This window comes from Carcharhinus amblyrhynchos, chromosome 2, assembly GCF_965287045.1.
Source record: "Carcharhinus amblyrhynchos chromosome 2, sCarAmb.v2.hapA, whole genome shotgun sequence".
Lineage (NCBI taxonomy): Eukaryota > Metazoa > Chordata > Chondrichthyes > Carcharhiniformes > Carcharhinidae > Carcharhinus > Carcharhinus amblyrhynchos.
Window position 1 is genome coordinate 55,249,648 of NC_137325.1, and position 17,503 is coordinate 55,267,150.

Genomic DNA, 17,503 nt, shown 5'->3' on the forward strand with positions numbered 1-17,503 from the left:
GGCCAGCAAACAGGAAGATTGACAGATCGAGGCCACTGTACATGCGCAGAGTTCCACAGCTGTCAAACTGTGGTGCAAATAGACCCTGCCCCCTGGGTTTTTAATGATATTCACCACTGTTACGTCTGCAGTGCACAGAGTGCACTTCAGGTCTGAAGCTGCACTGACAAAACAGTCGTGATCTAGAACAGTTTTCCCGCCAATTCAACACTTTTGAGAGAATCACCCCTGCAGCTGCAAACCCATTATTCTGGATCATGATGAGTTGGATCACTTTTGTATTTTGTTATCATTGCACTAAGCTAGCCTTTACTTAAAAAAGTGCCTTTAACAGCGTTTGACAGCAATGTCACTTCAAAAATTTATATTAAAGGATCAGGATTTAAGGAAGGTGATTTTGAAACCATGGCTGTTTATCTAAAGCTGGTTTATAATTAGGAAAGCACTGGTATTTAAAAAAAACTGAACATAAAACAATGTACATTTTATAAAACAATTGCAAAATGGCAAAATACTAATTCCTAACTTTCTGCAGCATGTGTGGAAAGAGAGACAAACTTAATCACAAGAATTTTACCAGCCATTGGGTGATGGGATGTGTGGCAGGAGGTATAGGGAGAGAATCCAGAGAGGCAAATAAACCAATGACAGTGCAGCTCTCCCCCGCTGTAAGGGGAGACCATCAGATACATTGTGGCAGCCTCCCAGTGTCTTATTGGGTTAGGGAGAGGTGCCGTTATTTAACAGTGGGCATGGCCCACAGGGGAGGGCAATAATGGTTGTGCTCACCCCCACCCCCCCGCAGTTCAGACTATAGGGTTCAATCACCAGTGATTGCCTGTCAGACCCCACAGCATTTAAAAAAAATGTTCTCTAGCCTTCCGTGGGTGTGTTATTCTCCCTGCAGCCTCAGTGACTCTCAAGGCTAATAAACTGCTGATCCTTTGATTGGGCCTGCAGTTTGAAGAGGTAGGCTGCCACCCTTAATGGGCCATCGGATCTGATAACAACTGCTTAATTGCCAGCTGCTAGTGAAAGGTGGAGTGAATTTGTGCCACAAAACTAGCAGTAGCATTTCCAGCACATTTGCAGTGTCAGAAGGCACAACCTTACCGACTGTTCATGCCACGCTCCCACTTCCGCGAGGTCGGAGAATTTGGTGCCCAGCCAAATCTCTATTCACTGCAACAGGATGGGAGAATCCTGCCAGTGATAACAGCCATATCATTCCAGCCAGAACATCAGCTGGCTGCATTAAAACAAACAGGTTGGTTTGACACAGGCTAACAATAAAGTTCAAATTATTCAATTTTAAATCTGTGCAGTCTTTAATAAATTGCAAGTTCTTATAATTTACTTATAATTTAGCAACCGTATCTCTGCAAAACATGCTTCTGACAATTCAGTAAATAATGAAGATATATAATGACAAAATTCAGTAAATGAAATTCCCAATGCTTTAATATGCTCAGGGAGTATTTTGCTTGTATATTATTCATATATTTTGTTTATGTTCATGGTCTTTTTATGGATTGTGGCAAGTGTTTTGTGTGCAGACTTTAACCACTCTGTAGACATAGTTGTTTTTCTTTCATAGCTTTGTTAGGTCCAGGCTGCAGTAGGAATGAGACATGAGGTATCAGTTCACTTTCTCAGTCTGATTCACTACCAGTTCCTGATTAAACCATCTTAAAATCAAGCAAAGGTACCATCCTGTTACTGACTGGAAAGGCCCTGGGAACAATTTTACACTTGCTGAAGACTGCACTGTGTACCAAGTATGCATTCACAGCAGCAGAAGTTAGTGTTGTACATTCCCTGAAGGGATAAAAATTCTACAGGAAAAGTTGTAGCCATGCCTAATTAGAGAAATTAAGGACAAAGCAAAAAACCTGAAAGATTGAGAAATGAGCAAAGAATAATCAAGAAATTGATAAAGAGAGTTAACAGAACATGAGAACAAACTAGCAAAAAATATAAAAAGATTATAAAAAAGTGTGCAAGAGTTTCGAAAGAGGAAGGGAATAGCAAAAGTACATGTGGGTCCCTGAAAGGAAGTGACTGGATAAATTATAACGGGGAAATAAGTAAATACAGAGACATTAAATAAATATTTTCTGTCTTCACAGTCAAAGATAGAAAAACATATTGAAAATAGTGAAAACCAAAGGACTAATGAGAATGAGGAATTTAAAGTAATTAATATTAGTAAAGAAAAAATATTGGAGAGATTAATTGGTCTAAAAGCTTCTCCAAGGCAACTAGGAATGCACAGTAAATGCTGGCCTAGCCAACAATGCTCTCATCCCTTGAATGAATATAAATAAAGGCTTGCCTAACATCAGTTATAGCTCAAATGGTAGAATCTACTCTTAAAGACATGGTAACAGGGCACTCAGAAAAGCATACTTTGATTAGGCAGGGTCAATGTAGTCTAATAAAAAATAAATCATGTTTAACACGTATATTAGTTTTTTGAAGATACAACTGGAAGGGTAGATAAGGGGGTGCCAGACAGAAATTGATAGATTTTTAAACACTAAGGGAATCAAGTGAAATGGGGATAGAGCTGGAAAGTGAAAATAGAAGATCAGCCATATTATTATTGAATGATGGAGCAGACCTGAGAGTCATATGCCCTACTCCTGTCCCTATCTCTTACATATACCCTGTCGCATTATATGCAATTATAGCTTCAGCGCTTCTCAATTCTTCCCAGAGGATTTCATTGTATTCTGGAGATTTTTTACAGTTCTGCTTTTCCATCCAGTTCATACTTTAAAACTATTTGATATTAGATGGATATGGAAGACAATTTGAAGGATGTAAAACCTAACTTCATATTTTGTAGGGAAAACTTGCTACAATGGGAGGTGATGGTCTAGTGGTATTATTGCTAGATTGTTAATCCAGAAACTTAGCTAATGTTCTGGAGACCCGGATTTGAATCCTGCCAGGGGAGATGGTGGAATTTGAATTCAATAAAAGAAATTTGGAATTAAGATTCTACTGATGATCATGAAACCATTGTCGATTGTCGGAAAAACCCATCTGATTCACTAAATTCCCTGAGGGAAGAAAATCTGCTGTCCTCACCCGTTCTGGCCTACATGTAATTTCAGAGCCACAGCAATGTGGTTGACCCTCAACTGCCCTCCAACGGCAACCAGGGGTGGGCAATAAATGCTGGACAGCCAGTGACGTCCACGTCCAAAGAATGAATTAGAACAAAAGCGTGAGCTATGTGAGTTTTTGTTTTCCCCATGTCTGTGAGGGTTTCCTCCCACACTCCAAAGATGTACAAGTTAAGTTGCTAAATTGTCTCTTGATATCAGAGGGATTTGAAGGATAAACACATGGGGTTACGGGAAAAGGGCCTGGGTGGGATTGTTGTTGGTGCAGGCTCAATGAATGGCCTCCCGCATTGTAGAGATTCTATGATGTTACAGGATAATTCTAAGGTTATTCGAAATGGTCATAGTACTGAAACATTCAGTACAGCAGTGAAAATAATCTCAATTAAGAAAAATATAAAATTACAATTAAAAATCAAATTACATTATGAACAAAAATTTGAGAAAAAATCTAGTATATAAACTAACCAGACAGAAAGAACATTTCTATTCCATATTGAATATATTTTAAGTTTTGACCCTTTCTGTGCATTAATTGTGAAAGCAAATATAAAATAAAGCAGAATTTGTTTCTAATGAATGCATTGGTAATTTTTAAATTTAGACTTCCTCCTTCCGAAATTAAAATCGTAGCAGGAGGCCTTAATTTAAATTTGCAGGAATTCTAAATTTCCCTTGGACATCTTTTTGGACTAATTTATGAAGGTTGAAGGGCTAACAACTTACCTGCAGGACATAGCTACAGTTCTATGTCTGAAAATGGGCATTTCCTTAGCCGCTGACGTTGATCCATACAAAATGTATACAGCTGACCTCAGAAAGCCCCACTCAAATGTAAACTACTATCTCATCAAAACTATTTCCTTTTTACACAAGATTATAGGATTGCATTAAAGTTGACACATGTAAAAAAAAAACTTAGGCTGTGGCCTGCTCAAAAGGGCTTTCATGAACCATAGGACATGAGACTTAGCAGCTATTTCCATAATACAGAAACTATTCTTATTTAATGTAAAATGGAAAAATGTTTCACATTGGTCAAATTAGTCTTTTATATAAGGAAAGGAATTTGATAAGCCAGACTGCCAGATATTCATTCAGGTAAGTACACCCAAAAAGTGGGTGGGAAAATCTCTCGTTTGCTGGACCCTTTTGTTTTGTGGGGAGAATCCTGGCCTTTATCTCTGCTCCAGCACAAATACAAGCCAGTCATGTTCTATCTTCATCCTCTATGTTCTTGACTATTGCCTAATGCTGTAGGGATACCCAACTGATAAACTCTGAATCTGGCTGGTTTTGACCAGGAAATTGATTCTGAAAATGACAACAAAAAAATACTAAACCAAAAGACGTGAATGCTGGAAATCTGAAATAAGACTAGAAAAAGCTAAAAATACTCACTGTCCTGTCAGCATTGATGGAATGAGAATCAGAGTTATGGTTTCAGGTGGATCATCTTTCATCAGAACCTGGATTCCCTCTGCCTGTAGCCTCACTCTTTTTCCCTGTAATTCTCAAAGCTATTGGACTGAATTTTGTAGAAGTGGCAGAAGTTTCACTGCTGGAGCTGAAAGCAGGAGGCAAGCTTTCTTCAACTGTAGACAGGGCTCAGGGAGACATACTGCCAAAAGGGGGCCAGTTAAGGATGATGGCCTGCCCCAAGACCTGCTGGACCAGAGGACCATCAGCTCAGCAGCACTCCTGCCAGCTCTAGCTGTTGCTGAGGCTGTAGCTTCAAGGAAAGAGTGCCTTAATGGCTGAGTGCTTTTAAAGAAAGGTAAATGGGGTTGGGAATGACTGCGTTTGGGCAGAAAGGCCCCAACAATTGGGCATCTTTCAAACGAGCTGTCACACCATCAATCTTAAATAAATAATCCCATAGCACTATTTGGGAAGAGCATAGCAGTTATCCCAGGCCTCCTGATGAATATTTATCCCTCAATAAAGAGGTTACCTGACCATTATTATGTTACTGTTTGTAGGAGCTGGCTGTGTGCAAACGTGCTGAGGTGAACGATGCAATATAAATTAAAGTCTTTCTTTCCCCTCCTCTCATGAACACAGGTAGTGTACCATAAATGCCATAATTGTTCTATTATCAGTGTTAGATTATCCCATTATTGCTTTTCATACTAGGGTGGCTTGACTCATTCATCTAGCCTCTGATTACACCCTCTTGTATTTAATTTTATATGAAAGCTGTTGTTCCCCCTCCTCCCCCAATTTTTTCACAAATTCTGGGGTAAGTTTTCTGGCCAAAGTGTCCTGAAAATATGTATGATTTGTTATCTCAGCATTATTTTGAGAATCTTGTCTTTGTGTCCCTTTCCTTCAAGGGTTAACCACATCCCCATCACATATTAGATTACCACATAGATCTGTGTGAAATTAAAGCACAAGATGAATGAATTCTTGTGGTTAACAATAATCTGAATGAGAATAAAACTTGCACAAATTATTGCAGAATTTCTCATCAGAAACTGAACGCAGCTGTACAACAAGCATGTATTCATACAGGACATTTTGTTAACCAAAGTTACATCTTAGAACTTGGAGCTAGACACAAAATACTATCATGATATAGACTGTATATAATAAAATTTTACTTAACATGGGAATGTTCTATTTGGAATGCAACTGTAGATTGTTAGTAACCAACCATTTCACAATTTTGACCCAAAGTGTTTAATTTTGAGCAGATTGAACCCATTACAGTTGACTATGACACAGCAGCTGATGGGGGAAAAAGCTAAAATATGCAAAGGAATAGATTCTGGGATGTGGTGGAGACTTAAGCAAGGTGGCACAGCAGACTTTGCACACTGGAATCATCAGTATATAATACTTTTTGTTTTATTCATTTATGGGAAGTACGCAACGCCAACTAGGCCAGCATTTATTGCCCATTCCTAATTGTCCTTGAGAAGCTATTCTGAAATGCCTTCTTTCACCACTGCAATCTATGTAGTATAGGTATACAATGCTCCTAGGAAGGGAGTTCCAGGAGTTTGACCCAGTGACAGTGAAGGAACAGCAATATAATTTCAAATCAGAATGGTGAGTGGCTTGGAAGGGAACTTGCAGGCAGTGGTGTTCCCAAACATCTGCTGCCCGTGTCCTTTGAGGCAGCAGAGGTTGCTGGCATGGAAGGCAGTAACAAAGGAGCCTTGGTGAGTTGCTGCAATGCATTTTGGGTGGCACAGCGGTAAGCACTGCTGCCTCATAGCACCAGGGATCCGGGTTTGATTCCCCGCTTGGGTTACTATCTTTGTGGAGTTTGCACATTCTGTGACTGCATGGGTTTCCTCCAGTTCCCTCCCACATTCTGAAAGATGTGCTGGTTAAGTACATTAATCCAAACAGGTGCCGGAGTGTGGGGACTAGGGGAATTTCACAGTAACTTCATTGCATTGTTAATATAAGCTTTACTTGTGATTAATAAATAAACTTTACTTTATCTTATAGATGGTGCACACTGCTGTCACTGCATTGGATGTGGAAGGAGTGAATGTTTAGAGTGCAGGATAAGGTGCCAATCATGGGGGTTGCTTTGTTCTGGATGGTGTTGGAGTTCTTGAGTTTTGTCAAAGTTGTGCTCATCCAGGCAAGTGGAGAATATTCTATCACATTCCTGACTCGTGCCTTGTAGATGGTGGACAGGTTTTGGTGAGTCAGGAAGTGATTTACTCCCTGCAGAATTACCAGCCTCTGATTTGCTCTTGTAACCACAGTATTTATAGGACTGGGCCAGTTTAGTTTCAATGCTAACCCCTGGCTGTTGATAGTGGGAGATATAGTGATGTGCAACCAATGAACATCCCCACTTCTGACCTTTTGATGGAGGAAATGCCATTAATGAAGCAGTTGAAGATGGTTGGGCTTGGGCATCACTCTGAGGAACTCCTGTAACGATACCCTGGAACTGAAATGATTGACCACCAGCAATCACAAACATGTTCCTCAGTGTTAGGTATGATTAGCCATTGGGGATTTCCCTCCTCTGCTGCCCCAACTCCCACTGATTCCATTTTTCTGGGGCTTCTTGATGCCGCTCTCAGTAAAATGCCGCCTTGATGTCGAGGCAGTCGGTCTCATCTCATTTCTAAAGTTCAGTTTATTTTTCCATGTTTGGGTCAAGGCTGTAAAGACATCAGGAGCTGAGTGGCCCTGGCAGCGCCCAAACTGATGGACAGTGAGCATGTTATTGATGAGTAAGTGCTGCGTGATAGCACTTGATAACACTTTGCTGATGATTGAGAGTGGGCTGATGGAGCAATAATTGGCCAGGGTTGGATTTTCAGACTTTATTGCACAGGATATACCTGGGCAACTTTCCACATTGTTTGATAGATGCTAATGCTTTAGCTGTGCTGTAACAGCTTGTTAGGGGTGTGGCTAGTCCTGGGTACAAGTTTTCAGTACTATTGCCAGAATATTGTCAAGGCTCATAACCTTTGGTTATCTGGTGCCTTCAGTAATCTCTTTATTTTAGCTGAAATGAATCAAATTTGCATTTGTGGTGTTGGGGACCTCAGGAGGAAACCAAAATGAATCACCCACTTGGCACTTCTGGCTAAAGGTGGTTGCAAAGCTGGATATTGTGACATGATTCATTCCTAGTCTAAAACCAAGCATCTTTCCAAAGATGGAAGAGGGAAAAAAAGGAATGATATCTTTGAGGGAAATAATCGAACAGCACCATGTTACACCCCCATGCAATGACTTTCAATGGTTTTTGAACAAGGATGCAAGAAGATAATTCCTCAGGAGACAATTAACAGCACAAGAAGAGGAAAAAAACAAGGAAATAAGAAAATTGATACAAATGCCGGTCTGCCATAGACAACCTCCAGTTCTGTGGCACAGTTGCTCCCTTAATTCATACCATTGAACTCATACTATTGAGAGCTGATTCACACTACCTTATCCACTTGTACAATATTGTAACCTAAGGATGCAACAATAACTGCACCTTGTGCTCTGGACCAAAGATTTGAGTCACATGAACATGAAGCCATCATTTATTTGACGATAAACACAACAAATTATGAGGTTTGGCCTGATTTCTCCAACACATTCCTCAATGACCACATATCCTCTAACCGCTACATAGTCCCAATTTGTTAAAATACTAGCCCATGCTAAACACACACTAAGTTCTGCTCATGCATTAGCCCTGCCCTCGCTGATTCTTCTCCTTTCCCCCACCTCACTCCCTCAAGCTCAATCCACTTTAAAATGTACTGGCATGTTGGAAAGCTGTTTTCTAAGTTAAAGGCACAACATAATTTTGAGGCATTATTTATGTTGCATGAATGTTATATATAATTCAACAATCAGGAGGGCTGAAAATTCAGAACCAGTTATCCAAAAGCAGCATTTTAGCTCTTGCTATTAATTATTAACATTTTATAAAAAGGAAGCATGAGCTAGATGTCATGGGTTTCATTTGTAACTATTCATTAGGGAGGTCAACAAAGAAAGCTCCATTTATATTGAACAAGTTCACAAGCATCCAACAAATTTAAAATAAAAAGACAGGCATTTCCTATTATAAGAACATAAGAAATAGAAATAGGGATAGGTCATATAGCCCCTCAAGTCCACTCCATCATTCAATATGATTATGGCTCATTTTCTACTTCACGTCAATTTTTCTGCCCTATTCCCTCAATTCTCTTATTTTCTACGAATCTAATGAGCTCTGTCTTAAAATACTTAATGACCAAGCATTGATATCCTAGGGTAAAATATACATGAGATTTACAATCCTATTTTCTCCTCATTTCAGGCCTAAATGAAGATCCCTTATCCCAAGATTGTGACCCTCTCAGAGTTTCCAGCCAGAGAAAACAGCCTTTCACCTTCCACCCTCTTGTAGGAACATGTAAGAAAGCAAAACAGAAAGGGGGCTAAATTTCAGAGCCCCCAAAAAAAGCCACAGGGATTGTAATGCATGATTGATCTGTGCTGGTTCAGTGAAAAACAGGAAATATGCCAGCTTTGTGCTGCCTATTCATTACAATGCTTGGGATGTGTGCAGCCAGTGCTAACTGTTCCTTGGCTGCAAGCATCAGCATGAGGCCCAACACAGTAGCTTCCTTGTACCATTTAAAGCTAGCCTGCACCTCTTAAAATGGCAGGTGCATATGTAGTGGTGGCGCTGCTGGAAGTCATGCAGGAAGTGAAAATGTGTTGGAAATCAGTGAGGAATGGCACAATATAGGAAACAGTGGGCTCCAAGATTTTTGGACAGAGAACTGGAGGTCTCCTGGGTAGATAAAGGATGAGAGATGTTCTGTATTGCAGAGAGTCAGCAGTTCTTCCAGACACTCAGTCTAAGAGGTAGTAGGAGCAGATAACTAAAAGTCTGTGTTCAGAGTTAAGCACCAAGAACCTGATTTTAAAAAATTTCAATACTTCAATCTCACACAAACAGTCAAAGTCACTGAATGCAGCTTTACAGAATCACAGAATCACAGAATTCTTATGACACAGAAGGAGGCAGTCACAGCTCTGTCTGCAAACAAGCTGATTTAGTGTAATTCCCCTACCTTTTCCCCGTACCTGTACACGTTGTTTCAATTCAAATAATCATTTAATGCCCTCTTGAAAGCCTCAATTCAAGCTGCCTCCAGCGTATTTCCAGGCAGAGCATTCCAGACCTGAGTCACTCGCTATGAAAAAGTTTTTCTCATGTGACAGTTGTTTCTTTTACAAATCACTTCAACTCTGTGGCCTCTTCTTCTTGATCCTTTTATGAGCAGGAACAGTTTCTCCCAGTCTATTCTATCCAGATCCTAATGATTTTGAACACAAAGTGATCATAGGATGTATGAAATGAGACTGAGAAACTTGATCCAAGATCTCATTGCATACATGATCCTGTATAAAAATATATGGAGTATCTGGAAAGAGACTGACAAACATCACGATAATATATATAATGGACATATAAATGTGCACCTTAGAAAACTTGACTTGAATTTAGAACTTCACAATTCCAAATAAAGCAACTAATTTATCAAAAATACAACAAATCCCCAGGGGATGCGGGAACCCTTACTATCCTCATTTTTTGAGAGTGCAATTGATATTAATTATAACCATAATTACATTACATAAAGAAACATTAATTACCCTTGATTTAATATTTAACTGTGCAATATTAACAATCCTTGTTCATTCCTTAGCTGAATAAACAATTTGAAATATTTCAGTCACTGTATCACATAGCGGTTACACTACAATTCAGTTGAAAAAGATCTGTGTCAAAAATGTATGAGCAGGTTCATTTGGTACTAACTGCAGCTTTGACTAGGGTTCAATACTCAGTGAGTGAACTTACATCCCAGTAAATTGATTCTGATGGATTTAAAATTAAGCAAAATATCTACTAACTAAGAATTCCACAAAATCAAATAAACCATTTCAATATTCATTTCATACAATCTCAATGAATCACAAATTAGAGGAAAAACATTATTGTTTTCTTTCAAGTGAATTTGTACAGCATGGGATTTGTGGAAAAGATTTATGGAGTGATGTACAATTCACCCTTCTAACAGTTCTTTGATTTACAAGACATGTTCTTTAAAGTAACTATAAAAATCAGGCATTTAGTATCCAATCACTTCTCTAAAAACAAAGGGAAATGATTGATGGGACAATACGTAATTTCCTTGTATAGTATCTGATAATAGTGCAGGAATGTTTCCCTGTTACTTAATCAACACTTGTTATTGACAATTAAAGATTAATTATCAAGGGCCCTGGAAAAAAAACTGCGCACAAGGTCACAGTAACTTTCCATCCACCATTAGGTCTGAGTTCATGTGTATGCACAAGGTTGGACTATGAAGAGAGACTAAATAGACTGGGTCTGTACTCGTTGGAGTTTAGAAGGATGAGGGGGGATCTTATAGAGACGTATAAGATAATGAAAGATATGGATAGGGTAGAGGTACAGAGATTCTTCCCGCTTAGAAAGGATAGCAGGACTAGAGGACACAGCCTCAAGATAAGGGGGGGGGTGCAGTTTAGATCGGAGTTGAGGAGGAACTTCTTCACTCAAAGGGTGGTGAATCTCTGGAATTCTCTGCCCATTGAAGTGGTGGAGGCTACCTCGCTAAATATATTTAAGTTACGGGTAGATAGATTTTTGATAGACAAGGGAATTAAGGGTTATGGGGAGAGAGCGGGAAAGTGGAACTTTCAGATCAGCCATGATCTAACTGAATGGCGGGGCAGGCTCGAAGGGCTAGATGGCCTACTCCTGCTCCTATTTCTTATGTTCTTATGTTAATGTGGTCTCCACATTTACTTAAATGAAGGTCTCTCCCAATATTGCAATCAGAAGGAGAGGCCATTACTTTTAGGGGGTTGCTTTGAAGGCCTGTCCTTTCAATTGGCTCCATGATGTTAAAGAGACATTGATGTTATTGTTATGTCTTTAAAATAAAATCATATTTGCATTGCTTTGGTCTTATAGAACAAAATAACTTACTGAAGCTTGCTCTGATCTTCCTAATAGCTCTTTAAAGCTGTACTGTACCGAAAGTCACCAACTATTTATATAGCTGTAACTAGAGCTCCTTTTTTTTGAAGATATGGTATTCCTAACGGTACATTTGTAGGTTTTAGAGAATGAGAATCACACAAAAAATGAAACACAGGCAAAATTGCAGCTTATACATATCTAGCTACAGAGTTCTTATTTGGGCCAATTTGAAGAAACTTGCCACCATCAACTCTGATTCCCAAGGGAAGCCCTAATTGAAATGTGAATACTCCTGTAGCTACAGTTGAAGTCTGGACCCTTTGAAACATCAAATTGCTGAAAGTTGTGCCTGTGCGTGAAGAAGTGAGAAAATATATAAATAAAGATAAACATCTTTATCTTTGAGAAAGCTCTAAATAATTGTTTTTATTGTTTTACTATTTTAGTTCCTATGTTACATGAGGCATTTAAAAAATCCTAAGGAATGAGGGATCTAGGAGAGAAAGATAATGCAATGGCAAGTCTTAAAACCAGAAATTGCATTTTCACACAAAATAAATTAGTACAGATGACTAAATTTTAATGGGAGCCATGAGCAGGATAATACTCTAAACAGGACAATAAGTGCCAACCAGCTATTTATTGTAGTGAGTAAGACTGTTGTTTAAATAAGATTGAATTATCCAATTAGCATCTGAAATACGATCAGTTAATGGGCTACATTTTCTCCACAATTCCATTTAAGAGTGGAGTACAATGTGTTTTTGCAAATCTTAACTTGGCAGTTGAGAAACAATTAGCATTGCCAGTTTTATGCCTTAGTCTTCAGTCCCCACTTAAGGCATCTGTAGAACAAAGGAGAAAGAAAATTACAGCACAGGAACAGGCCTTTTGGCCCTCCAAGCCTGCACCAACTATACTACCTATCTGAACTAAACCCCCTCCCTTCTGGGGACCATATCCCTTTATTCGCATCCTATTCATGTATTGTCAAGACGCCCCTTAAAAGTCACTATCATATCTGCTTCCACTACCTCCCTCGGCAGCAAGTTCCAGGCACCCACCAGCCTCTGTGTAAAAAAAAACTTGCCTCATACATCTTCTTGTATCCTTGCCCCTCGTACCCTAAACCTATGCCCCCTAGGTATTGACTCTCCCCCCCCCACCCCGGGAAAAAGCTTCTGTCTATCCACTCTGTCCATTCCCATCATAATCTTGTAGACTTCTATCAGTTCACCCCTCAACCTCCGTCGTTCCAGTGAGAACGAACTAAGTTTCTCCAACCTCTTCTCATAGCTAATGCTCTCCATAATGGGGAACATCCTGGTAAATCTTTCTGTACCCTGTCCAAACCTCTACATTCTTCTGGTAGTGTGGCAACCAGAATTGAACACTATATTCCAAGTGCGGCCTAACTTAAGGTTCTATAAAGCTGCAACATAACTTGTCAATTTTTAAACCCAGTACCCTGGCTGATGAAGGCATGCATGCTGTATGCCTTCTTGACTACCTTCTCCACCTGCGTTGCCACTTGCAGCGACCTGTGTACGTATACACCCAGATCCTTCTGCCTATCAATACTCTTAAGGGTTCTGCCATTTGTTGTAAATTTCCCATCTATATTAGACCTTCCAAAACTCATTCCATCACATTTGTCCGGATTAAACTCTATTTGCCATCTCTCTGCCCAACTGATCTATATCCTGCTGTATCCTCTGATGATCCTATCTGCAATTCCACTAACCTTGTGTCGTCCACAAACTTACTTTGTGTTGAACAATCTAAGCGCTTGACATTAATAACCTGTACTTCAGTTTGTACACTTACAGTTTGCAAGTGTACTTGCACTTGTAAATGAAACATAGGAAATACGCCCTTTACGTAAGTTTAATTCAGCTTCCAAGCTGTGGTTCCTTTCTGACACCACTCAGTACCACGCTTTGTACATGTGCAAATTTGTGATCAAAAAAGTGAAAATATAATGGCAGCATTCTGCCTGTGGTTTAACAAAAAAATTCAAACGTCCTTCCTGTGTTATAGCAGTTGCCATCAGGATAAATTTTGAGGCATCTGTAGGCTTCTGAATTTGCTCAAATGTACTGAAACATTATTTCTGAGGGCTGCATTTAAGCTATAACTGCTTTAATTTTAATGAAATTGATTGTCTATAAAGCACTACAGATGAATCTTTATAGTTCAAATTATCAAAGGATCTTAAACAAAGAGTGCATAGTGTGTTGGAATTAATCTATATGATTGACTGAATTAAAATTTCTATGAAATTAATCTACAAATCATTCCTCAATGATTTATATTTATATAGATGCTTTTAGGATCTCAGACTGTTCCAAAGCACCTTACAACTAATCAACTATTCTTAAAGTGTAGTCACTGTTCAAATAGCAGAATCACAGAATTCAGTTTGCTTGCAAAAACAAATGAAATACTGAACAGATCATCCATTTTAATGATGTAGGCTGAGTTAAGTTCACCCAAAGGAGAAGGTGTGGTTTCTGATGTGCAACATTACTTTAGTCGTGCAATGACGTGCCAGTCTAGATTATGAGCTCTAGTCTCTCTCAAAGAACTTGAACCTAAGATTCTCCGATTTAAGAGGTAAGGGTGCTATCACTGAATCATTGGGAAAATGGCAAAGACATGGTTGAGTCGGCTTTTTAATAAGCTTTTGAAAATGAAGAGTGAGTTTGGTGGTTGGAATGGCTATTAGGATGAATTCCAGATGATTCAGCAAAGGTGACAATGGCTCTCCTATGCAAGGTGCAAAAGCAGATGGTAGGATGCAGATCTGCAAGAATAGGAATTCTAAAACTTCGGGTAGTAGAAAGTTGCAAAGTAGGGAGAGAAGCGACAACAGTAGGGTTCATCCACGAGGGCCAAGATTTTGAGATCAAGGGCAGAGTTTTCCCAATCCAGTAGAAATGGGGTTGGAGGTGGAGCTGGGAAAGTATTGGGCTGGCTCTCCAACACATCCCTGTGGCTTGTAAGGTTTCTCAGAAGTGGATCCATGCTCCATGGAGGTGGGTGGCTAATTTAAATAATTAAGACTGTAAATTAGGGGGATTTTTCAGGCCTCTCCTGGAGCGGCATGTTGCCCTCCTGCTGCATGGAGGCTGTCAGTTCAATAGAAGTGGTTTCCTTGCAGCAGACCGAGGCCATTCGTGACGGAAAGTACATACCCTAGTATCAAATCAGGAAAAAGGAAAATCCACCCCAAAACACCTCTGCTTCCCTTAGAGAGCATCCCCTCTCTTCTGTGGGGCATGTCACCTTCTCTATAATATTTAATTACTTTTCCTTCTCTGAAGGAGGTCCCATTTTGAGATGCCCTCATGTTTTTAGGCTTATCTCATTGTTGTCCATTAGGGCTACCAAGGCCCAAGAGCTCCCAGCCCTGTGATCGACCTGACAACATTGGGAGCCCATCTGCTAAACATGGAGATGGCTAATCAGGAGGCCACTTCTGGGAAAATAGCTCCCCTGGTCTGGCTCCTGGTAAATGTAGGCTTGGGTCTGCCATTTGGTCATGTCATTGGGGTCCTACAGGCCAAGGGAAAATCCTGCCCAATGCATGAGGGATGGCAATTTTAGAGATCAATGTGGTGAGTTTGACATGGGAATGCATTTATAACATATTGAAAGTTGAGATGTGCCACCTAAATAAAATTTCATTATCTGATCAAGCAAAAGACTCTTGTTCTCACCACCAGTGACACAATATCCAGCATAAAAGATATTAAAAGATGGCATACCAACTGTACAGTCAGTGACCAGAGTTAACAAAACTGCAGAGATACTCGTATGTCATTCAAAGAGATTACTACATAGCATAATTAACTTCATTATGTGGTTTTTCTTGTATGGCTCTTTATATAGATCTTGCACTTGCTTTATTTTTGTGTTCCAAACCATATTTAGTTATAAGTAAGTAACCTAGTTGCTGTAGTCTAAAAAACAACTTGTTCGTGTCTAATACACAGCATGCAGTTATGCACAATCATATTAAATCCTGAAAATAGTTACAGCTGTTACAAATGGGGTAATTATTAATCTTCAAGTAAACTGTTCTGTTAATAACAGATGACAGAAAAGAAGGATTCACAGGAAGTGCTTTTGAAACATTTAGAGAAAATGGGCTGAATTTTTAGGTTTCAATGTGGGCAAGCAGGGAGGTGAATGGGAAGATCCATAATTTTGTGCAACTGAAGTTGAAATGTCAGTTTTTAAGCAGCATTCCACCCCCCAACCAGGCCAATTTCCTGAAGGTGTATTTGGAAGGGTGGGGGTGTTTGGGGACTGAGGAGACAACAAAGCTACCCATGCACGAGCAGGGTGAAGTGAGAAACAGAGTTGATATTTTGAGTCAGTTCTGAAGAAGAACTATATTCCACTCGAAACATTAACTCTTGTTTTTCTCTCTCTCTCTCTGCAGATCCTGCAATACCTGCTGAATATTTCCAGCATTTTCAGTCTGATTTGAGATTTCCAACATCCACGGTATTTAACCATTAAGCTAATAAGGGTGTTTTAAAAGGCTTATTTAAACCTACGGCTGGATTTTTGATGCTGGAAGCTGGGGTCAGCAAATCTCCCAACTCAGCAAACCCATCTCCATGGAAGCGACACCCACATGCATGATTTTGACTTCAAGAGGGCAGGGACATGGCTCGTTACCTCCAGAGGCTGTTTGGTGGCAGCCATGGAAGTTGGTGAGTGCCAAAACAGGGCAGATAAGATTCACCTTGGTTCTTTGAGGCTTTAGTCAATTGCATATAAATTTTTAGAACTTCCACTCCTCACCCCTTAACTCATCCCACATCCTGTCTCATACTCATCATTTCCATGCCCTCATATGCCCCATGCCACCCCACATCCCTATTTTCACAAAAACACCCCATGCGCTCACTGTGGCCACTCATCCAATAGCCATTATCGCCAGACCTCAGCAGCCTAGTGTACATGAAAAAAAATCATCTAACAAACTAAGAGGACTCTCACTCCTACATGCCTGATACTGAAAAAAACCTTCATGAAGCTCAAGATTTTGAATGCCAACAAGTGGACAATCTTTTGTAAAAATAAGCAAATTTCTATTCAGTAACCATGTCAAAGGCAACTAATAATTTAATAGTCTCTTAAAACATTCAAAATGTGAGCTCAGTCCCCTGTTGAGATAATTGGTTTGGGATCTTTTGGAACTCAGCCAAGATTTAATAATGAGCTCAGCTGTGATAACAGTCCCTGGGAAATGTCAACAATGAATGCTATTGAAACTGCAGAGACAGATGGCTATTTTCTTTTCAAAATTACCCAAGATATCCTTTCAACCAATGCACTTAAGCTATGAATATTTGATTTTTTACTATAGCTGATGACTATAGCCTTTTTTCATGTTTAAAGGGATAGGCATTTAAACAACTTCAGATCATGACCTTAAACAGACCTCATCTGCCCTTCAAGAGCTTTTATGCCTCCTCCATAAATTTGTTGTTCCTACACTGTAGATTAAGGCCTTGGAACAGTGAAAATGGAGTCTGTTTGAATTGAACATTCATTTCAAATGGCCAAGCTGAGTTTGGGTTTCGGGCCTGTGTGATTTACGCCCTGCTTCCTTCCCCCCACTGGCAAAATATTGGATCTGCTGGAAATAGAGGCGGGACCTTTGCAACCAGATCCTGCCCACCACCCTTAAAGGCCTCTGGAATCTGCCAAATGCAGAAAAAATCCAGCCACTATTGTCAGAGACCAACTGGAACGTTCTCCAATAATAGCCTGCTGACTGTATAGTTTGCACATTCACTCCATGTCTACATGGATTTCCTCTGGGTGCTCTGGTTTCCTCCCACAGTCC

General features: G+C 39.8%; 2 protein-coding genes across 5 annotated transcripts in view; one reads left to right on the plus strand and one right to left on the minus strand.

The window, feature by feature from the left end:
- Positions 1–17,503, plus strand: part of chn2 (chimerin 2) — a 504,281-nt gene that overhangs the window by 17,555 nt on the left and 469,223 nt on the right. The window lies entirely within an intron of this gene.
- The window catches only part of cpvl (carboxypeptidase vitellogenic like), a 92,655-nt gene that overhangs the window by 2,526 nt on the left and 72,626 nt on the right, over positions 1–17,503 (minus strand). For 2 of the 4 annotated variants that reach the window (XM_080205963.1, XM_080205971.1), the window contains exon 13: positions 235–1,249. The exons of 1 other annotated variant lie outside the window; for it this stretch is intronic. In XM_080205963.1, the coding sequence (XP_080062089.1) occupies positions 1,121–1,249 (129 nt within the window). In that variant the 3' untranslated portion in view covers positions 235–1,120. Of the gene's footprint in view, positions 1–234; positions 1,250–11,550; positions 11,984–17,503 lie in introns of those variants that run through there. One more of the 4 variants, XM_080205990.1, reaches the window with a different exon arrangement.